The sequence below is a fragment of the Erithacus rubecula genome (assembly GCF_903797595.1).
Source record: "Erithacus rubecula genome assembly, chromosome: 10".
Taxonomy (NCBI): Eukaryota; Metazoa; Chordata; class Aves; order Passeriformes; family Muscicapidae; genus Erithacus; species Erithacus rubecula.
The window spans coordinates 11,504,488-11,527,477 of record NC_136662.1 but is presented as its reverse complement, the minus strand read 5'-3'; the positions used below and the strand labels follow the sequence as shown (position 1 = coordinate 11,527,477).

General features: G+C 36.9%; 1 protein-coding gene and 1 long non-coding RNA gene across 2 annotated transcripts in view; one reads left to right on the top strand and one right to left on the bottom strand.

The window, feature by feature from the left end:
- The first annotated feature begins 277 nt into the window (after window positions 1-277).
- BRDT (bromodomain testis associated) lies at window positions 278-21,874 on the top strand. The gene is made up of 20 exons (XM_079313734.1): window positions 278-452; window positions 2,492-2,732; window positions 3,860-3,997; window positions 4,741-4,870; window positions 5,696-5,868; window positions 6,938-7,309; window positions 8,324-8,452; window positions 8,622-8,810; window positions 10,049-10,236; window positions 10,311-10,600; window positions 10,685-10,798; window positions 12,339-12,464; window positions 13,332-13,399; window positions 14,570-14,732; window positions 15,464-15,576; window positions 16,852-16,993; window positions 18,694-18,767; window positions 19,325-19,524; window positions 20,788-20,947; window positions 21,670-21,874. Exons 2-20 carry the CDS (start codon window positions 2,541-2,543, stop codon window positions 21,736-21,738), a joined length of 3,030 nt encoding a protein of 1,009 aa, XP_079169860.1. The 5' UTR covers window positions 278-452; window positions 2,492-2,540; the 3' UTR covers window positions 21,739-21,874.
- The window catches only part of LOC306805698, a 30,152-nt gene continuing 14,161 nt past the window's right edge, over window positions 7,000-22,990 (bottom strand). Inside the window, exon 2 of the long non-coding RNA XR_013775270.1 lies at window positions 7,000-7,121. This is a non-coding gene — a long non-coding RNA (uncharacterized lncRNA). The remainder of the gene's footprint in view (window positions 7,122-22,990) is intronic.

Sequence of the window (22,990 nt, the reverse complement as noted above, 5' to 3'; positions counted from 1 at the left end):
AATAGATTCACTTTTTATGGAATCTTCTTATACCATAACCCAGCATGACCCAGGAAAAGTGATAAAACATAAGCATTCCCATCATGATCAATTTAAGACTTAGAAGTTAAGGTAAGAAAATCAAAATTCATCTAAGTATATCCACTCCCCTTCCTGCATCTCTCTACCTTGTCTTATTGACTACAGAGAGAGCAGGTCTGGCATCAATAACCATCTGGTGTGCTTTACCCCTTAGCAGCTGCTTCTGTTTTCTGTTGATAACTTTCAAAGGAGAACCATTGATAGGGCAGGTTTTAGTAAGGGCTGCAGGTGTTTCACAGAGTTATTGTTAGAGAACAAGATGAGGGTGTGAGTAGGTTATAAAGACTACTCTGTCTGCCCCCTGAAGCTCTCTTCTTCCTTCATCTTGTAGGAGGGGAGGAAGTGAGTTGTGGCTTTCCCTAAAAATTAAGGTAAAAAAAGATGACTGGTCTGCTTTGAGGCTGGAAGTTCAATTTTGAATTGCCCAAGAGTGGTTGGTGTTGGTTATGGTAAAAAAAGCTGTAAGTCAGTGTTTTTTCAACATCTAATATTTATATGGATTACCTTCAAAACTAAGGTTTGTTTGATGTATCCCAAGAGAGATCCTAAACATACAAAAATGCTGTTTTGTGGGTGTCTTTAGGGAAACATTTGTCCTTTTGAAAGAGGGGATGATGCTACTTGCATTAAGAAGGCTGTGCTCTGTTCTGTGTAGTCTTACCTGGGGAAGGTTCCGATATTATTTATGGATCTTCAGTGTGATTATTGGCAATCACTTAAACAAAATGTGTTAAAAGATATGTTTGAAGAATGAAATGCTCTTAGTGTGTAGAGTCTGCTACACTGTCTTTGTTCTGTATGTGTTATGTTAATATTTTTTCAAGCTGCTATTCTTGACCAGTATATGATGTATGCAGGTTTTATGCTGATAGCTGTAATAATGAGCTAAAACAAGAGGAAATAGAAGTCTTTTCAGTAGGCTCTTTAATGCATGCTCTCAGAGAGCACTTACTGATAGCAAATAATCTCCTTACCAAAAAAAAGGAAAAAAAATGATTCTCGCAAGATGTGATATTTTGCCAAAAACCTTGACTTCTCTAGCAATATAATTCACGTAAGTTGTTGCTTTTTACTCTAAAACTAAAACCACATTTCCATCAGGTTAGCTAAAAACTTCAAACTGGGTCTTAAGGAAATACTCTAGGCTTCTTTTTTTAAGACTACTTGGCCTTTGGGACCTGACTCAACAGCTCAAGAACACATGGGTTTGGGAAGGGATGCTTTGAAAAACATCAAAAAACTTAACTACTTGGAATCTGATCACACTTTTGCTTCAGCATGCAAAAATAAGGGGTTTTTTAAGATAGGGAAGAGTTTTCTGTGACTGGGGAGATGGAGGGGGAGGTAGTAAAGGAGGGATTGACCAAAACACAGATTTGTGGCTGTCATTAGAAGGTGTTGTCTTAGGTCTCCTGTTAGCATGGAAGTTAGTTTTCACAGCATAAATTCAGGTTTTAAAAGCCAAGTATACAGGCCTAGGACATTGTTACATACACAAAACTTCAGTCTCTTGGTTTCCTTGGCACTCTAGATGCCAAGTTTGAGATTTTGTTCTAGACTGTACTGTACTAATTTACAAAATTTTCAGGAGATTATATTATGTTCTTATTTAAGTATTAAATATTATTTATCTGATTGTTGCTGTAAGATTTTTGCTAAGTTCACACTGTACTCTTTTGCTTTTGTCTTCCATTTCTAGCCTCAGAGCTTCAGATGGGGAAGATGAACAGCTTGCACTTGATATCATCTAGTGTGGGGGTTTTTTGGCAGAAAAAAAATTATAGTTTAAAGAGTTTAAAATAGTGTATGATGGGCTTGGCTGGGTTGTGAGGTACTTAAAACTACCTCAGAACTTTTCTTCTAATGCTGGCAGATCCTATATATATCTGGATCTTTCCCTTCTAAGATAGATATTTTGGTGAAAGGATTAGCATTTAGCTAATGATATCTGGGGGTGCAAATAGTATTTACTCTTATTAAGTAAGGTGAAGGCTTCAGGAGCTCAGAAGAGGTGTGCCTTGGATACTGAAATAAATGAAAATATAAGATGTGTGATCAGCAATATCTGCTGGGACACTACAGTTGTTGTAAGAGTGGGCCATGTGTACTGTTGTAGCAGTGTGCTGATTACAGTAGCTATTTACCTTATGACCTTTTTTCACACCTCATTAAATATTTCCTTCTGTTATGAAAAGCAGACTATCAGATTTTTTTTAGGAGAAAGCTGATATGCATCCCTAGACTCTCGGGGTGCAGTGTGTCCAGATATGCACTTTAAAACCAGTGTCTTGCTTAGAACACAAAGGTATGCCTGTAGTTACAGTATTGATGTTCTACAAACAGAAGTGAATGTGTAAGCAGCACTAAATGTAGACATCTGCACTGAATACTTCTGTTTTGTTCCCTTCAGGTTAAATGTGTAATGACCTTTGAACAGTGGATATACAAACTCACTAGAGATGTCTGTTCAAAGCCAGCACCGTTCCATTATTATTAACCCTCCTCCACCAGAATACATAAATAATAGAAGTAGGGGATGTCAAACAAACCAACTTCAGTACTTACAGAGGGTGGTCATGAGAGCCATGTGGAGACACAACTTTTCCTGGCCATTTCACCAACCTGTGGATGCAGCAGCACTGAACCTGCCTGTAAGTTTGTACAAAAGCACAAAGTGACTTATCTCTCTGTCTTTTCTTACTCTTTCTCCTTCTTGGAAGTAGCTGTTAGTTAAGGGTGATATTAAGGGACATTCCATCAGAGTAGTGGCAACATTTGCAGCTGGCTTCAGGCCAGTTCTGCCTCTGGATTTCTAAGGCAGCCTCTTGGCATCTCAGAATATTTATTAGTTTAGCCATTGCACAGTAACGAGCAAATGTCTGGCTCCATGGCAAGGACATAAAAGTATTTGCCCCCTTTGCATTTTTCCTCTAAATGTTAGAAGATGCAGAACGGACAGTACTCTATTATTAATTGCATTTTTGTTTTGATAAAATAAATAGCCTGCACTCTGATTTGTTTAGCTTTTCTATTTCACCAAAACATTGTTAAAATTTTTTAGGACAGCTTTAGAACACTCTAGAAGTAGTAGGTACTTTGTACAATTAGCATATGTATGTTGCAATGTATATGTGAACTTAGAGGGGATATTTCCATTCCAATTTCTTAAATGCACTATCGGGGAAACAGCCTCATGGTCTCACTCACAAGGTTTTAGCTGTGCTACTAAAATAATCATGACAGTTCCCATTCCAGCTGCCTTTCAGTCATATTGCCACTTTTTCACTAGGCCAAGCCTAAGAGGAGAGCCAATCTAGCCAGGGATAAAGTATTTGGATAGAAATTGTGACAGCATGGCAGCTTCTTTTTGTTAGTGACTGAGACTGTATTGAAGTTTTGGCTTCTTTTTCCCCTGTTCTGTAAGCTGGAGTGCTGCTTTGTGTAAAGGGCTTTGATATAACAAATGAGAACTGCATATACTTTTAATAAGTACTACTACCATTGAAATATTGAAATACTATTGAAATAAATATTCTTTGGGGCTTTGAATGATATATATTACATGGAAGAACAAGGGCAAAATATAAGGTGAAGATTTCCTGAACACCTACATTTTTGGTACCTACAACCATAGGAGAAAGTTTTCCTTTAAATAAAATAGTGCTTCTAATATAATGTAATTATTTCTTGCAATTTAGCTTTCATAACTAAATATGTAAAAAATCTTCATGTCCTAATATTAAGATATGTTTGGTGACTTATTCTTTCAATATCACAGGATTATTACACCATCATAAAAAAACCTATGGACTTAGGCACCATAAAAAAGCGCCTGGAAAACAATTACTACACAAAAGCTGCAGAATGTATTGAAGATTTCAAAACTATGTTCTGGAACTGCTACATGTACAACAAGGTATGTGGAACACCAACTCTTACCAGTAATTGGTTCTATTGAAAGATTCAAATGAGTCTAAAACAAGCACGTGCTTATTAGAACATGTAGTATATTAATAGACATTTTCATTATTTTTTTAAACTTTTTACTCTGGAATGTTGGGGTGGTTTTTCCAGCTAGGATTGATTGAGAACACAAGTGAAGTCTTGCTTGCTATTCCAACAACTGAGTGTATAGTTTTTTTTCTGCACAAGGACTCCAAAATCTCTGGGGTTTAGCTGTAGAGCTCATGAACAGCAAGTACTATGTCACTGCTGTACAAGCCCAAGGCTAGCAACCCTGAGCCATACTCTATTCCTTCAACAAATTTAACCTAATGAAGTGTGAGCATCTCCCTCTGCTTGGATATTCGTTGGCTGTGTCTTAGTATCTTTGAGCTCCAACAGCTTCTTCAGAACACAGGGGTAAATAAGGGAGTTGCAGATCTGCCCGCTTTGGCCTTTACCTCTGGCATACTTCTACAGCAAAGGAGGATTTTTCAATGGGACAGTGAGAGAAAAAGCATTTCAATGGTGAAGTAATTTGGTTTAAAGGGAGTTGCAGGGGCAGGGATGGTAATAGTTTCTAGATCTCTCTGGTACTGGTCACTTATTTCAATCAATCAAGGACTGAGGCAGGACTCTCTAGCCTGGTTGTTTTATGAGAGAGCTCCCATTACTGCAGCCTCTCCTTTACTGAATGGTACTGACCATATTTTGCAGCCAGGTGATGACATTGTGTTTATGGCCGAAGAACTAGAAAAAGTGTTTATGCAGAAAATAGCCAATATGCCACCAGAAGAAAGATTAGTGTGTCTCAATAAAGGAAAAAGAAAAGCAAAGAGGACAAAAGGTAAGGCCTGTATTGTATACTGAATTTGTAATAGATGAAGCAAGTCAAACTGGAAACAGGAAATCCTCTTTGTCACAACTCAACCCTGGAACAGTTTGGGTGTTCTCTACTCTTTCCAGAACAGTTGGACAAATGAACCATACTGTCTATAAGGCTTTAGAAGATTTTTTTTTTTTTAATTTAAAGATTTGTTCTTTTTTTAAGAAAAGGAACCAATTTCAAATTCAGAGTCTGTCATGCTGCTCAGCATTGTGTTATATAAATTTATAGGTGTGAACGTTTGTGGGAACTAAACAGAGTAACAGCTGGAAAAGACATTAATTATCAGCCAAATCAAACAGAGAAAAGCATTTGTCTAAACTGTTCTCTGATCTCAGTAGTGGAGATGTGTAATATTGCTGAGCAACATATGCAGGTATTAACTATGCTTAGGAAACATGAACCTACATGATGCAGTCTGCACTCTTTGGTGCTTGGTCTTTGTGTTTGTAGAAAACAACTTGATACTTTCTTTGGCAAGAACATTTTTAAAATGTAGAGTGTAGTGTGGTGCCTCTGTAATCTTTGGTCTGAAGTTAATGGGCATCTTCTTGAAACCAAATAATGTGTAACTTGGCACAATATTCTTGCTGAAGCATTAAAGGTGGGAGTAGAGGAGGATACCAATGTTGCCGTAAGTAACAAAAACTCGTTGGCATTTATTTATGGCATTCCTCTCTCTATAGAAGAGTGGTAATGTTGACAACTGGTCAATTTGACCATGAAAAAAATTAACTGCAGCATGTAAAACTTAAATTCTAAAATGTCCTGTACTAAAATAACCAGAAACATGGCAGCCCAACCCTGGGACTTCAAATGAGCAAAGCACAAATGAGAAACAAACTGAAAGCAGTGAGCAGCCTCCAGTGATGACTCAAGAGCGACAGCAGGTTACACTGGCTCCTTTGTCTGCAGCTCAGCTGACTGCTTTAATGCCAGCTGCAGTCTCTATAACAAAAGTAAGTTTTCTCAAATAACTTTCAGAATGAAAGATATTGAAATTGCTCCTTCAGGCACTGATGGCAAAGCCTTAGGAGCCATGCTTATTGCTGTATATTTTTGAAACTTCTGTTATAATAAAAGATTGTAAGAGATCTCTATCAAATCTTTTCTATCTCTGCTAAATAACTGGGCCAGTACTAATTCTAGAAACTAAACAGAAATTGGGATGATTGCTTGGCACATCTTTTCTTATAAATGGGGCTTTAAAATGTTCTCAAAGAAAAAAAAATAAGATTATCATTCTTGAAGTGTATTACTATATATACTTCTGCATACTTCACCTTGGGGATAATAAAATAAAGCTCTAAGTTCTATTTAATAATTTCTCATGGTTCTTATGTAAATCAAATGCTTGATTCTTCAAAAATTGGCATGTTTGCTTAAACACTGTGTAATTACCCTGGAAGGTGTTAGGAGCTCACAAATGCACTCCTGTACACTCCTGAATTGACTTAGTTTTGGTTTTGCTCTGCCAATGAGGAATAGGCACTTTTGCCAGGCTCTTCTAGAGTGTATATTTACACTTCACTCACGTAGAGTCTGAACACTGATGACAAAGCACACATTGTATGGCTTCCAAACCAAATACTACACCAGTTAAAGAAAAACAGAGATAAACTATGTACATAAGGCCCTCTACCAAAATGAATTGCAGTAGTTCTCCCCCTTCCTGTGGCTGTCAACTTGCAGGTAATTCCATAACCTGCTAGCTTCCTGGAATCCTCACAAATAGCTAAAATCTGACCACAGACAGATGTGGCCAGATCATCTGCTACATCTACTTCTCTCCTCTACATCTAAGATTGTAGGAGCCTATTGAAGCTCCACAAGGAGCTTGGTGTGCTGGTCTTGTAATACCTTGTAGGTTTTTAGTCTAAGCTTGTGGAATTGCTGCATTCTACTCTGACTTCAGTAGCTGTAGAAGTTCTGACACTTTTTTTGGATTACACATACACACACAAAAGAATAATCTAAAACTGACCATTCTCTTACTGACATTCACTTGTATATTTTTTCTTTTCTAAGGCAAAAAAAGGTGTGAAAAGAAAGGCTGACACTACAACTCCTACTACTTCAATAGTCACAGCAAGTGGCGAATCTTCTGCAATGTTTAATGAAAGAAAAGCTGTAAAAACATGCAGAGATGAAAATGAATGTATGGCAACATATAAGCTTCTGAAGAGATCCTTTCCAGATTCTCAACAGCCACCTGGAATTATTAAAAAGATTCAGTTGTCAAAACAACTAAAATATTGTAATGCAATACTTGAAGAAATGCTTTCAAAGAAACATGCAGCATATGCATGGCCTTTAATAAAACCTGTAGATGTGGCATCTCTCTCCACTGGTGTGAGCCAAGCCATTGCTAAATGTCCTACAGACCTAGGAACCATTAAAGTAAGTAACTTACCCCAAGTTTCTGGGGAAATTTGACTTTTTGTGTAATTATAAGGTTTTAAATGTGTTAGCTGAAAAGGTGTCATGAAAGCTGCTTCTCCTATGAAATGCATAACAGGCCTAGAAAGCAGATACATTTCTGTTTGTCAAACTTAGCCAAGGTCCCTGAAGGAAGTCTTCTGAGTCTCGTTGTGACACATAACACATAGTGGCTAATCTACCTAAGTGCTGAAAAAGCTAATACAAGTAGTGAGGGAATTATGCTCCCCATGAAGCCCTTCCAGGCATGGTGCATGTTAAATGTTTGACTGTACACACAGTGGTGTTATTGATGTCCTATAAAACAAAATGCAGTTCTGTTAACTTCTGCTTTTCCCTCAATCACAATATTCTTGATAAGTACTCTAGGACTTCTACACTGGATGTTTGCAGGACACATTTCACCTTTTTAGTGGAAAGCAACCATTCTAGATAGAGATATGAGGACAGTGCTCTGTGAACACTGAGTGTGTTTGTATGGGGTAAAGTATTTAGCCCAGTTAAGCTTCACTTTTTTTGGAGAATGTTCAATTTTAATAGCTTACTGAATTATCTTGAAAGCTAACTTGCCCAATGCAAAGGTTATTTCCCAATTTCTAGTCCATTATTTTGACCCCAGCTATTAAGGAATAAGCTTTGTGTAAATACCATGCACAGAATCAAAAACAGATGCTGACCTTAGAACCAAATAAAGCCACCCAAACATTGTTGTCTTGACCAAGTGCTAAAACTAGTACTACAAAGTCCTTCCAGCAATTACAATCAAATCTGTTTAAAAGAGGGGGGAGGAAATCTCTTGCATTGTTAAAGAGACAATGTTGAATTGAGATGCAGGTATTTTCCATATTTTTTAATAATTGCTGTCTTGATATATAAACTGAACCTGAATATATATGTTAAAATTCTTGTTCCTCCTTTCTGCTAGTTCATGGTGATGCTGTCTACTATGTGTGCTATAATTTTCTTTTCCTCTAGAAGAAAATGGATAATTTTGAATATAATGATATACAAGAATTTGCTACAGATGTCAGATTAATGTTCATGAGCTGCTACAAACGTAATTCTTCAGACCATGAAATAGTTGCTATGGCAAGAAAACTTCAGGTAGGTTATCTTTCAAGTCAGACTTGAAAAAGAATAGTTTTTTCATGCCCTGATGTAGAATCCACTAATATTACTGAACTACTGTGTTGTTGTGTAGTTCTACAAGTAGCAGCTGCATAAAGTGTTTAGAAATCTGAAAAATATGCTGTTCCCAAACCTAATTCTTCAGGATGTTTTTGAAATGCACTTTGCTGAAATTCCTGATGAACCTGTTGTGAATGATCATCTGCCACAGCCTGTGAGAGAAATGACAGCAGCTTATTCCAGTGAAAGTAGTAATGATAACTCGTCAGAAGAAAAATCATCTGAGGACTCTGAAGAGGAGAAAAAAGTGCACCTCAAAAAGCTTCAGGAGCAAGTGAGCATTAGTACTTAATGTGTGTGACTTAAGATCTTTGATAATGCCAGTTGCAATGGGCTATTCCAAGGCTTAGCAACAAAATCAGTTTTTAATAGATTCTAGAAACTTGTGTCTTTAATACAGAACTTTATTCCTGTTTGGAAGCACTGCCAAATGTTAAGTGAATAGTGCCTCATAAATAAAGAGTGAACAATTGTTCTACTGCTCTTGCCTACCACTTCTTCAGAGGACTCTCAAACTTCTTAAAAAGCAAAGCTGTGTTCCTTTGGTATGAGAGCCTCCAGGCACTCCATATGTATCTTGGTGGCATCTTCTTCCAAGAGGGTCCTTTCTTTCACATGGTCAAAAAGCATTGTTCTTACCCTCGGTCTCTTTTGAGCTACACAACATTATTTTTTTTTTCAGAAAGCTCAGTATGAGAGAGAAAAGAAGGTATCTCCTGCTAACTAGTGAAGCAAAGCCATGCTTCCTATTAGGAGTGGGATGGGTGTTGCTTTTGTTGAACATAACTTTTTAACCTATTGCTGCGGCATCTATAAACTCTGGGGGAAATTAGCATTTGTTCTGTTAGTCAAATCAGGGATAGTTTTCAGTCTGTCAGACTAGTATCATCAACTTATGCATGTAGGCAGGATGACAAATGCAAGTGTACAAGCCAGCCTTTACAGTAATGAGATATTTCAGTGTATCCAGTTTCTAATCTCATCATCTGACCATCTTGCAGTTCCTGAGATTTAAACAAAGTTGTGTGAAGCTCTTCTCCAAAATTCTTAATATGCCCCAACTAGCCAATTTTATATTGCAAAATAAGATGCATGAGCACAGTCCCACTTGCTGAATTCAGCAATACTGTAGAAATAACCTAATGAGGCATTTATGTGCATCCCAAATTCCTGAGATTAGAAAGGCTGCTGGGAATCCCTACAATATTGTGGGTTTTTGTTGGGGGGTGGTTTTTGTATATTCCTGACAGAATGCTAAAAGGCATATGCTGTTAGAAATGTCTGCATTAAATAAACAGTCCTACACCTTCTAGATGCATAATATATGACTAAGATACAATATAGTAAAATGTTTGGAAAATAAATCTCATTTGGAAAGCAGACATCCTATTAATATCTGCTCAGCTGCTACAAATAGCATACTTAGGACCAGTTTATTGCTCCTCCTACATTGCCCAAGATTATCAGCATTTTGGGGTTTTTGTTTTTGTTTTGTTTTGGTTTTTTTGACAGCTTAAAGCTCTTCACCAGCAGTTATGGGTTTTGACCAAAGCATGCTTATCTAAACCAGAAAAGAAAAAAGGAAAGGCTAAAAGTGAGAAGAGAAAGAACAAGGAAAAAGATGAAATAAAAAGCTTGATTCAAAAGAAGAAAAATCTGAAACGCATGAAGAAATCCAAGAAAAAGCTGTCTTTAAACATGTAAGTGTGGGGACTTTGTGTGGGTGTCAAATTATTTTAAACTGCTGTTACTGCAGTATACTTTCTTCCTGCAGTCAATCAAAGAAAACCATGCAGCAGGTCTTGTTGGCACATAAGTCAGAAGATGAAGATGGTGCCAAACCCATGAATTATGATGAAAAGCGACAGTTAAGTTTGGACATAAATAAACTCCCTGGAGATAAGCTTGGGAAAGTAGTCCATATAATACAGTCAAGAGAACCTGCACTGAGGAACTCTAACCCTGATGAGATAGAAATAGACTTTGAAACCTTAAATGCTTCAACACTCAGAGAGCTAGAGAAATATGTAGCAACCTGTTTAAGGAAGAAACAAAGAAATCAGGGTATGTAGTGTGAATGATGTTTTTAAAAGTCCATTAGATTTGCTTTCTGGTTTACTTTCATTTTAACTTCTGTTTCACATGCAGCAAAAAAACCAACTAAGTCAAAAGAAGAACTTAATTTTGAGAGGAAACAAGAGCTAGAGAAGAGACTACTGGATGTCAATGGTCAACTAAACCCAAAGAAGGAGAACTTCAAGAGTAATGTGGCTCTTACTTTTACTCTTTTGCAATGGAAATGGCTTAAAATGGAATTCTTCCCTTGGGCTTTAGTCCTGTTAGGTATCTGTTAGGGACTTTCTCTTCAGAACAGTTGGATTTTAAGATTCCCACCGCTAGTCTCAAGATTATTTTTATGCTGAATGAGCTGAAGTCACAGCAGCAAATTCGGTCAGTTAGTTGTCCTGTCTAAAGCAACTTCCTTATTGCTGCACTTAATACTTTATTACAGGTAAAGATGGTAGCAGTTTCAGAGATTGAGACACTTAACAATTCCCTTATGCTAAATATGAAAACGTGATGGGGAGTGTGGAGGGTCACAGTCTATTTGTTTGCAATTCATTTTCTGTGATTTAGAGATGCAAGAATAACCAATTCCAGTAATACTTGTTACGTGGCAGTGTCACTAATGCTGTCATGCTAACAAAACTTGTGTATCAGTGACAGGTGTGCTGTCTTATCTTAGATTTAAGGAAGTGTCCTAGGAGAACAATACAGTTTTTCAAACAATAATGCATTTCAAGATCAAAGCCAGAAATTCAGTGCACACTTGAACTATATACTTACTGATGGTTCTCATCAGGGGCTGAAAATGGATCAATGCAGCTGATGCTGCTATTATAAGTCAAGCTGTTCCTTATTAAAGCAGTGAGTGCCCTCTATTGAATATCTATTTAGCTCCTACGTAAAATCAGCTGAAATGATAGAAGCAGCTCTGGAAGACATAGGGACATTTGTATCCAGCATTAGCTCAGTCAAATCTTCTCAAATCTTCCTGTCTGGTATACATAATGGCTTGAAAATATCCTACAAAGAAAATCTTGAAGCAGCTGAAATCAATTGTGAACTGTATGTTGTGAGGAGAGGGAAGAAGCTGGTTAAGAAATCTTTGCAACTGGTATCTGGCTTGTTTACAAGAACTAAATCTGGACCTGTGTCCAGGGAAACGTGTATCCATGTAACTTCTCATTTTTGAAGCTTCCACAGAGCAAAAACTTTGAAAACAGTTTGACTGCAACATCATTACAAACTGAGTTAAATCAACTCTGCAGATGCAAAACAGCCAGATGGTGGGGAGGTGGCAGAAGATGGCAATTTGGGAGTGCACATGGCTAGGGAAATAAAAGCTGGCTGTAGATAAACAACTATGCAGGCAAGTCTGCCAGTAGCAACATGCACAGAAACAGGCTCTTAACCACAGGCAAGCTTATGGGGGAAAATTGCTTGAGTTGTCTTAAGTCTGTACAGTTTTAATCTAATTCAGAATTGTAAATTGCATGATTACAGTTTCTCCTTGGCTATTTCATTAATCCAACTAGCTTGTTGCTGGTATATCCCACTCCTCTCCTCCTTAGAGGGAGGTCTTTGTTTTCAAGTCCACTGCTAAATGGACAGTAGATAAGGAAGTGAAATAAAATTAACTCTTACAAGGGAAAATAGGCCTAACAAGGTTGATCATAGTCTTGTATATGAAGAATGCTCCATTGCAGCTTCTTCTGAATTCTTTCTTTTTCTCCTGCAGTTGAAAACAATGCTGAGTCAAGTACTGGGCCAAGCAGACTGAGTGACAGCAGCAGCAGCTCCTCAGATTCTGGCAGCAGCACTAGCAGTGATTCTAGCTCCTCAGATAGCAGTGACTCTGAATCAGGTTAGAAAGCTTATTTTTGTGTTTGTGTAGGCAAAATATCTTTTCTCTTAGCATCTACTGTTCCACATACTTACCAAGGATTGTAGTTATTTTTGGTTTGGTTTGTTCCATTTTAAAGGCTCAATTTCAATGCTATGAAATGAAATTAATGCCTTAATACTGAGATTCCAGGTAACACAAAACAGCCAAACCCCACTACATCCATCCAGCTTACCAGTGAAAATCTAAAGGGACAAAAATAAGCTAACAAAAGGTCTTTGTATCTAATCTGGACACTTGACTATTGGGCTTATAGCTTATTCTTGTAACTTTGATCCCTTTTTGAAAGTGTGATTCACTTTATTTCATCTTCTGGTCTGCAGCATGAAGTGTGACCTGAGCAACAGAAGTGCCTACTGCATTAACTGTAGAGCCAAAATCCACCCTGGTGCTTAAACTCTTTCAAGCTTGTTTAAAAGATATTACAGCATCAGAACACTGAATGATGTTTCTCTGTACACAGAACTCTTTCCATGACAGAGTAGATCTGCCAAACTGCAGGTCTACAGTGTAGATCTCCATAGGAGGTATAAAGTGAGAGGAATGCTCGACCCTCTGCAGTGTGGGGGGGAGCAAACACAGTGAAGCAATGGCAATGAAGACCTTGATTCTGCAGGAATCTTTGTGGTCTCTTTTTATATCTGGGAGAAGTTCTCTAAACACATCAAGCTCAAGCCAAAGTATTCAAGATAATGTTTCTTTCACTGTGAAGTTTGACTCTAGGTACAACTGCAACTCTCACCTATGTGTGAATAATGAAACATACGTGAATGACTGATTTTTTTTTTTTTTTTTTTTTTTCCATCCCACTCACTTCTGTATTTACAGTTACAAAAACTTGTTCAAAACAGACTGGAGCCAAGCAAAACTGTCCAGCTTCTATGGAAAAGTCTAAGGTAAACCAGGCTGGAATGGACAAAATAATTTTTCCCTAAACAAATAGCAAAGTTATTACACAAATAACTTTGTTATTTTTTAACATACAATGGTAATAGAAATTATGCAATTTGATCTGGAGAAATGCTGTTTGTTCTGTAGGACTGATTGATATGAAGATGTCCCATGAGCTGTTTGTTATGCATCTGTATAGGAATAGATATACTGGGAGAACTTCTGAGGCTTTTACTTTTTTATAATCATTGTGGTGATTATGTGTTTGGATTAAGGACAGAATGCTCCACACACCCCCAAAGAAGGCAAATACTCCCCAAATCGATCTCTGAGCATAGAATTCACTTAAAAAATAGTGTAATGTTTTAAATCTATTAATAACCTCCCTTCTACACCTGAGAATAAATAAATTTTACAATATACCCCTTATTTTCAGGATATTTTAATGTTGCTTATTGTTATGGTATTATTAGAACCAACAGCAGTTTTATCTAGAAATAATTCATAATGCCTCTTATATTGAATTGCTCTATTCCTATATTATACAGTGGGTGTTATTTCTTGTCAAGGTTAGTTGCCTTCAACAATTTCCCTTGAAGCTACCAGAGACAGAGACCTTGAATTTCAAAGCAAAATCACAGCCAAACCTTCATTTTTCTTGCAACAAACTGACTTTCCCTTAAAGTACAGGAAATAAGGCTGCAAATTTATTATTCAGCTGTTCCTTCTGCATCTTCATAAGCAAAGATTCAGGGAAGGAATTATGCAACACCCTTTTTTTACTTGAGAGCTGCAGCCTCTGCAGTGACAGAATGACAGCAATAAACTTGAGAAAACAGGATCCAGGAAATGAGCTTCAGCTTGGTCAGTTTTAACAGCCCCTTACTGACCTTCTGAGTAACAACAAACATATTTGAAATCCTCACATTACATCTTGTTCTCAGGGGTTTTCTGTAGCTGTCAGACCAAGGTAGTGAGTGCACTTTTACCTCATGGCTTTTTGTCATCAAAAACACTTAGAAAATGATGGACCAGTATCACAATACAAGGGGTATTGAAGCTGATAAACAGTGGCAATGGGTAGAGGTGGGAAAAGAGGATCAAACAGCTATTAAAAAGGTTTGGGTCTATTAACCTCTGCAGTCTTTTTACAGAGAATACCACTTTGTTTACAGAGGACATCCTGCACTGCTGTTCGGAGAGCACAGCCCTCATCTCTTACTAGCAGCTTGCAAAATCATGGATCATCTGAACTGCAGCAACAACCTCCTAATGTACTGCAAAAGCTTCAGTGCAGTTCACTTAATCCATCAGAACAAAATGCTCAGACTCTCTCAGGTAATACCTTTATGGGTATATTTGACTGCTGAGGAAAGAAAGGTTGTCAGGATGCTTGTATCGCCCAACAAGCTTATCTTGGGATTTTGGAGGTTAGCACGTGGATAACTGAAAAAGTTCTTGCAGGGTCTGGATTACCAAGGAGCATGATGTAAATTAAAGCATGGCAGCACTGAGGACTGGCTAGGGGTTTCAGATTACTGGGACGTGTGGTGGGGCAGAGTAGTATTAAAAACAGGAGGGTTCATGCTTCCTTCCATTGAGATGGAAAAGGATACCTTTGTGAACTTGGAGTTACAGGAAGTGTTGAACACCTTAAGGCAGGATTAGTTGCTTAAACCCATGCCAAGTACCCAAGTTCATTTCTGAAATGCCTATTAGCTGAATGTAAGACTTGGTGCCACAGGTCCTCTGAGCTGATTGTTATTGTCTAGACACATCAGATACAAGATGTTGCTTAGGAACTTGATCAAAGGAGCTATTTTTTTCCCTCCCTTATTTCAAAAAGTCTAATAATGTCAGAGACCTCTGAGATTTTAGTAGAAAACAGCATGAACTTGTAGCTGAGAAATCAATTAAAAACTAATTAAAAATAAGTCTCATAAATCATGTGGCTAGGATACATATCTCCATACTGAGTTACTTCACAGATCTAAACAGTGACCTAATTTTGAGATGTAGGACTGCATTTTGCATGATAGGGGAAAAATCATATCCTACTTCTTTCTCAGGTAAAATCTCAGCTGTACCTGCTCTGCATGATGCTCCAGACCAGCAAACTTCTCAGAGAACTCCAAAGATAAATCAGTCTTCTGTCACCTACTCCAAAAATGTTCTTCCAGAGGTGAATACATGCTTCTCTCCAATTAATTAATTTCAAACAGCATCTGTAAAGAATGTTCTTACTTTTTGAATGAGATGTAATGTAATACTTCAGGCTTGAATTTGATGTGGTGAAAGCCATTTAAGGTTTACAACAAAAGTTTTCTAAAACCCTAATAATAAAGTGACCCTTATCCTTTGGCAGGGTACTACTTCATTACCTATTGGCTGCAACACAAAAGGAAAGTTTGGCTGATCATGTTTATAGTGTACTACAGAGTTATTTTATTTCTTGTCGTGGCTATAGCTTGAACTTAAGTAACTCTTCCACACTTACAGGTTAAAAGTCCATCCTGTAAACCAACAGCTTTACAAAAGAGGCAGATTATAATATGTGTTTTGGTTTTGTAGAAATATGAATTTCACAAACTCTGCAATACTGAAGGTCCAGAGGCTATACTGGCAAAGTGTGTTGCTTTTCATACCTTTTCCTAGAGCTATGGAAACTGGAGCTTTCAGGGTCTAGATGAGTTTGTAAAATATTTAATCACTGTTGAGTTCTGTCTTAATGTGTTCTTGGAGAGTATCCTGGTTAGAAGGGCCACTGTGCAGCAAAGGACATTATTGATGTTACTGCAGCACAATCACTTCTATCCTATGATGATTAATTTTGTTGCTTTAATCAGGCTGTAATAGCTTTCTTTTTGACAATGGATAGAAACTGCCTCTCGAATCTATGAGCACAAGAATGTGTGCAAGTAAGGATGAAAAGCAGCTCACCCTTTCTTATTGCTGTTCATTGTCCAACGTAGCAGGTAATGCAAATTATGACTCAGATTTGTGCAGCACTGTCCTTAATTCAGGGGATTATTACACAGCCTACTCTTGCACAGAGAAGAAGATACCACTGCACTGAAGATCACTTACACTTTACATTCAGTCTACACTCTATCCACAAGCTAGAGTGCAGCAATTGCCTTTATGACGACTTCATTCAGCTGTACAATGTTAAGGGTTAAAGATCTCATATCAGTTTCTCATGCTCTGCCCACTCCATCACTTGGGATTGCTGAGCTGTGCATTCTCTAAATCTGAAGTCTTGATGTATGAACTTGCTTTGATTAACATAATATGAATGAAATCTATTTATTCCCTGGTGTTTACAGAAGCTAGAGCTGCAAGAATTTGCTGCTCTAAGCTTCTAAACCTTTAATCCTGACGCTATGTAATAAGAATCCTCATATGCCAAACACAAGTAATATGAAGAACGTATTTTCAAGTTTAGCTTCTCTTCTAGGTGTCCAACAATATTTTCCAAGTTGACAGTGCTGACTGGAGTAAACAAGCTGAGCAAACAAGACATCTAGACAAATTAAATAAACTTCAAAACAAGACCAGCATGAGAACTGCTGATTTAATATCAATAAGTCAAGAACAAAGTATGTAATATCATAATAAAAACTGTAACTGTTATCAGGGGTGCAAAGTTAAAAATGTGTATGAAACTGGTTTAAAGAAATATCATGCTGAACACTTGTATATTAATCAGTTTGCAGTATAATGGTGGGTGTGCCGTTTTTCCTTACTCTTTATTTGGTGCTTGAAAACAAAAAAAAAAAAAAAGGTGAAAGTAAATTGATGTTTGGCTCTTGTTCTGTGTTAGAATACACAAAGAAAATCACTTTTTGATTTAAGAATTTAGCTTTCTGAATGTAGTACTAGGAATAAGTAATTCAGTCTTCCCTGAAGTCTGAAAATTGATGCTTCAACTTGTTGGACTTCACTGGCCTTTGAAATGTCTTCTACTGAAGCTTCATGGAACTCTTTTCCCAAGGTACTTTGTGTGTATTTTCAGTTATCATCTTTGGGTCTCGCTGACAAGGATCTGGCAGCAAATCAATGTTAAAGACTTTCACTATGGAATAAACTTGCAATGATTACAGGAACATTGGCTCTGTGAAAGTTGCATTCTATACTTCATACATATTTCAAACTAAATAATTGACTGAATATCCATGCTCTGTGTGGCCAGTATTACCAGACTCAATTCTTTTGGTTTCTCCTTTACTCTTTTCCCTCTAGAACACTTCTATAAGGGAGTGAAGAAGCTTTCAGAAACTTGAAATTAAAAGGCAGAGCCTGTTCACTGGTGAACTCTTATTTTTGGCAAAGAATAATGCTAAGTAGTTGCAGTGTATTAAAGCAATTCTAAAAATGGAGATTTAATTCTCCATGAATTTCTATTAATTTTAGGGTCTTAACAAACCAAGCCCTACATCTACTGCCCCTTTTGTTTAGACTTGCAGCAGCTGGAACTGGTACATGGCCGCTGCTAAGGATTTTCACTTACAAAGTTTTAAGGCTGAGAGGTCTTTCTGAAAACCCCTTCAATGACAAACTGGTTGAGGGTTTGATACTTTGAATGCAGAATTGTGGATTCAAACACTAATCATTTGCATAATAATTAAAAAAACCAACCAAAGAACAACATCTTACCTGAAACTTTTTATCAAGCATTTATTTAACTACTGAAATATCTCAAACTGCAGTAGATGATTGTTGCTGAATGAGATAAAATATTGTTTATCTCTGGTATGAAAACAGTCTTTGGGGTTTTTTTTTCCCTTCAAATAATAAAGAAGTAAAAACTTGGAGTATAGCTGTAGGCTACTGGAAATGTGAGGACCAGCCCTGGATGGCTGACCTATCTACATTTTAAAAAAAGTAAACAGGTGTGACAGCTTTAGGTGCAATTAGTTTCCGTGATCAGTCAGGTACTCTTAATGCTGGAATCAAAAGGAAAGAGGGCTGGGTGGGAAGGGGAATAAGTAAGTGACAAAGTGCTGTGTTGAGGTTTCCTGCCCAAATCTTTTGAGCATTCTACTGGGACCTCTCCTAGAATTAACTGGGAGTTAATTTCTCTTCTATAGTCGAGCTTACAATACTTTTCCTGCCCAAAAGTGAAGTAGTCCAGTTCAACTTGAGCTTAGAAAATGTTTGAGAGAATTTGTCTTTCTGAACCAAATAATAACTGTAAGCTTTTAAGTCCTTGAATGACTAAAGTTTTAGAATTTAAATTTGAGAAAGAATAGTCTATAAAATCAACATGATCAAGAAGTCTTTTTTATTCTTCCATCAGGTCATTGTACACCCAGTGATAAATGTAATGATAAAAACATACTAGAGCCAATGTCTGAACTTCTTCCAAGAAAAGTAAGTGGTGCTCAAGTTGTTTTTGAAAAGAGGGTGAATTTATTTGCTAGGTTGAAAAACTCCCTCACTTAGGATCTTCTCTAAAAATCTGCTCTTTTACGGTTAGAGTATTTAGTGTACAAGAGGCCTTTGTCATTGTTATAATCTGTACAGATTTATCTCCTTTTTAGTGCTAAAACCAAACAATCTGTGGAGTCTCTTCCTTGCAGTAGGTAAAGCATACAAGATACATACACGCATACATACACATATATATCATATGCCCATGCTGCCATATTTAAATATGGCTTGTTTCATCTAGTTTTAATATTTAAACAAGGAACTAGTGTTCCTTGGTCTAGTTCTGCCAAAGACTCTCAAAGTTTATGAGGAAGCATATCAAAATCTGCTCAGATTGCTGTATTTGCACTAATGTTCTGCCAAAGGAAGGATATTTTGGTATATATATTTCTAATAGGCCCAGTCAAACAGCATTGTGATAATGTAGGAACTAAGCAGGTAAAGTAGTTGCAAGGTATTTTTTCCTCTTCTATGTTTCCATTTTGTAATAACTTCAGGATACAGAATTGAAGACTGTAGATTCCTGGGTTAGCCTATGTAAAACGATGAAGCTGCCAGCTCCTATAAAAGCATCTGCTGAGAGCTTCAATCAGTTCAGGGATGCAGTATTAAAGAGGAGCAGACAAGTGCAGGAGTCAAAAAGGTCTCTTGTGCAAGCTGAGAGGGAGCTGCAAAATCTTCCACAAGGAAACAAAAGGTTTGTAAGCACTTCTGTGTAAGTATTATTCTGGTTTTTGCATGTATGGTGCTGGGGGGCTTAGTTATGCAGGAACAAGGGTTTTGGATTAGGTAATTGCCATATGTCAGATGAGGAGCTGTACCATGCTAAGCAAAACTGCACATCCAAAATGCACAAACCAGCTTTTTGTCTTCAAATCAGTATTATTTCAGCAGTCAAAGAAACTTCTCAAGATTTTCTTTCTCTGTTGCTGCTGTTAGTTTGTTTCTGGATTTTTTTTTTTTTCTTTTTTAAATGGAGGGGAGTTTGGTTTTTTGTTTGGCTGCTAAGGTGTAAGGGGTTTTGGTCCCCTGGAGCACTCATGACCAGAGTTCACACTTGTTCTATTTTTTAATACCTGTAGCCAGGAATGTCCTTATATTAGTGCTCTTCTTAGGGCATACAGGATAGTCTTGTCTTTGAGAGCACGGTGTTAACATAGCTGTACAGGGGTTCTAGTGTGCACCACTTCACACAGCAGAATCCCTTGCATTGCTGTAGAAAAGCACCTGCAATAAGCCCCTGCTGTAGTATTCTTTCCTAGTTGTTTGCAGCTCCTGTTTCAGGCACTGCCCTGAGGTCTGTGGTCATGCTGAGTGGGATAAGTGCCTACTAATTACTGCATTGCACTAATATTCTGGAGGTTTTTTGCCTTTTTTTGGAAAATGTTTGCAATATTTCCTTCTCTAGTAGCCTGTATTTTTTTCCTTGCTTGTTTCACCCTGTGAAAGATAAATCTGAGCTGGTTCCTAAATTCTCCAGCACTTGCCCACTGCTGGTTGTAGTAGAATAAGTCAATTGTTTAGATTATTTTATTTTAATAATCAGAGCATTTGGCTGACTTGAGTATACTCCTGATTCAGAAGTTAATGAAATCTACCTCAAATAAGTAATTGAAGAGGAAAAAATAGAAGAAAAACATCATAGACCAAGAAAGTAACAGAAAAAGAATTTCAAAGCAAGTGTATGTAAATTTTGTGTAGCATATCTATAAATCCCATATCTATAAATCCCACATGCATACAGATTAGAAATGGGAGACAGGAAACATGAACCTGCTACAGCCCAACAGTTGTGTGCACATAACTCTTGTGAAGGGAAATCACTATAAAACAATGTAAAAGAGAACCATACTTTAAGTGCTAGGCACTGATTTGAATTAGTTGCAGAATTCTATAATGTTGTTACGGAAAAAGAAAAAGAACTTTCATCTTATACTGATTTCTTCTCCTGTCTTTAAAGGAGCCATGAAAGCACAGGATTGGATGCTGTGGCAGTGACAGTCTGTGAGCTTGAAGAAGAAATACATAAGAGCACACTGCCTGAAGCTCAACAACGTATTCTCGATCAAGACCGCAACTTGGCTAGAAAAATGGAACAAGAACGCAGGAGGAAGGAAGCAGTAAGTTTTTGACTCTTGCTACAGGATTTTTTTTTTCAACTTTACTAGAAAATATACAAATATTACATCAGGTCCTTATTGCAAAGGATCTGAATGATTGAAAACAACAGAACTATACTACCTGAAGAGCTAGTACAGAAAATGCAATAGGAAACTCAAAGTATGTCTTCAAGTGACATCACATAAAAAGCTATCTGCTTGGTCCTAGTACTCCCATAAGCTTGGAATACTTAGATGGTAAAATAAAATTCTGAAGGAGTCCCTGCCCTCTAAATACTTTAAAACCTTGAGTGTTGCAAGCTGTCCATCCTCACTAATGTGTTCCATGTCAACACAAGTGCTATTCATTCTGCTCTGGAGTGAAATACCAGGCCTGAGCCTTTTTTAAACTATCTGGATTTATTGGTGACAGTAATTAATGTTTTTTATTGCTACCTCTTTTAGATTAAACATTTTTTTAAAAGTCATCATATTGTACAATGAAATGCAAGTACCAGTGTGAGACCATACTAGATTCAGATAAGTTAAACTGAAGCTTTCATCCTTCAGCCCTTTTCTGAAGGTTTCAACAACATGCACACTCAAATTTGTCACAACAAAGAAGACATACATTTTTTGAGAAGATGCTTTATGGTTTTCTCTTAAATCATTAATTATTTGACCTATGTAGTATTCATTATTGTCTGACTACTCTGAAAAGACATTAATTTGCTTTCTTGCAGACAGCTTGGATAATTGATGTGAATCTGCAGAGAGATATTATGGCATCTTTCGAAGAGTATCTTGAGTGAAAGCAGTAGTTCATACAGAATTTAACTTCAAACTACTACAAACAGCACAGTTTTGTACTAGTTAGGATCTTAAATGTTAAGACCACTCTAAAGATCTTCTGTAAAATGCTTTGTAGTAAAAGGTTGTTCATTAATACCTGAAGTATCACAAGATTTATTTATTTTCACTGCTTCTTTATAATATGTAATCCAGTCTGCTACATAGTGGAATGGAGCTGTTCATTTGATTAGTTTTATCTGTTGTGTATGTATGGTATTAAAAAATCACTTTACTGTGACACACCTGCACAAAATTTGGGCTGTGACAAAAAGATCTCTCTAAAAGTGATGCTGTCTCATGGGTGTGTAACATTACTTGTCATCATAAAAAAGGTTCCATTAACTGTATCAGTTAGTATTATTCAGATGTAAATCTTATATACTTGCATGTCTTTTAAGGCCCAGGTGTGTTTAATGTATTTTATGTTAACATAAAATTTAGTTAAGGGTGCAAACATGTTTGCCACATAGTTCTAATTCTTCTCAGGAAGAAATTATGGCAAACTGGCTCCAGTTTGAAAGATTTTTCTGATTGATGCAAAATATTATTAATGTCGAAAAATTTCTGTAGAAACTTGGAATGTAAAAACCATTCTTGTTGATTATATACAGCTATGGGAAATTAGTATGGGACTAATAAAACATTGTTTTATGAAATTAATACCAAAACACAATGTGTATTATAGAAATGCTGGGTGGAAGGGGCCCCCTTCAGACAATCTAGCTCAGTAGTCTCCAAACTCTTTATGTCATGTCCCTCATCATTTAAATATTTAAAGCATGGACCTCGAGACATGTATATTTATTAATTTATAAATTATATACAATATTCAACAGTACTAGTATATTTTTATATTACTTTTTAATATTTTTAATTTCTGTTTTTATTTTTAACCCTGCTTATTTATTATTTTATTTTGTAACTTTAAAAACTGTATTCAATACTTTTTTCCCACACTCCACTTGGAGATTACTGATCTCATTGAGCTTCCCATTCAAAACTCGTTCCCGACAGAGAACTTCTATTTGTCAAGTTCCTGGATATAAAGTGAAGGTAACAATGCCAGTTGTGGTGAGGTTCTGCCAGAGACAACCAAACTAAGTATGCTAAATGAACCAGATTTTCTACAAATTACTGGATTTTCAGAGAAAGGCAATAAATTGCTTCTAAATTCAAAAATGTCAGCTAAAGCATGCCCCAAAATGGTAGCCT

What these genes read in the sequence shown, in the direction of transcription:
- BRDT (XM_079313734.1), top strand. Translation starts at nt 2,541, where the DNA reads ATGTCTGTTCAAAGCCAGCACCGTTCCATTATTATTAACCCTCCTCCA. An exon ending in TCAAAAAGCTTCAGGAGCAA is followed by an intron (nt 8,811 to 10,048) that starts GTGAGCATTAGT and finishes TTTTTTTGACAG; the next exon opens with CTTAAAGCTCTTCACCAGCA. An exon ending in GAAGAAACAAAGAAATCAGG is followed by an intron (nt 10,601 to 10,684) that starts GTATGTAGTGTG and finishes TTTCACATGCAG; the next exon opens with CAAAAAAACCAACTAAGTCA.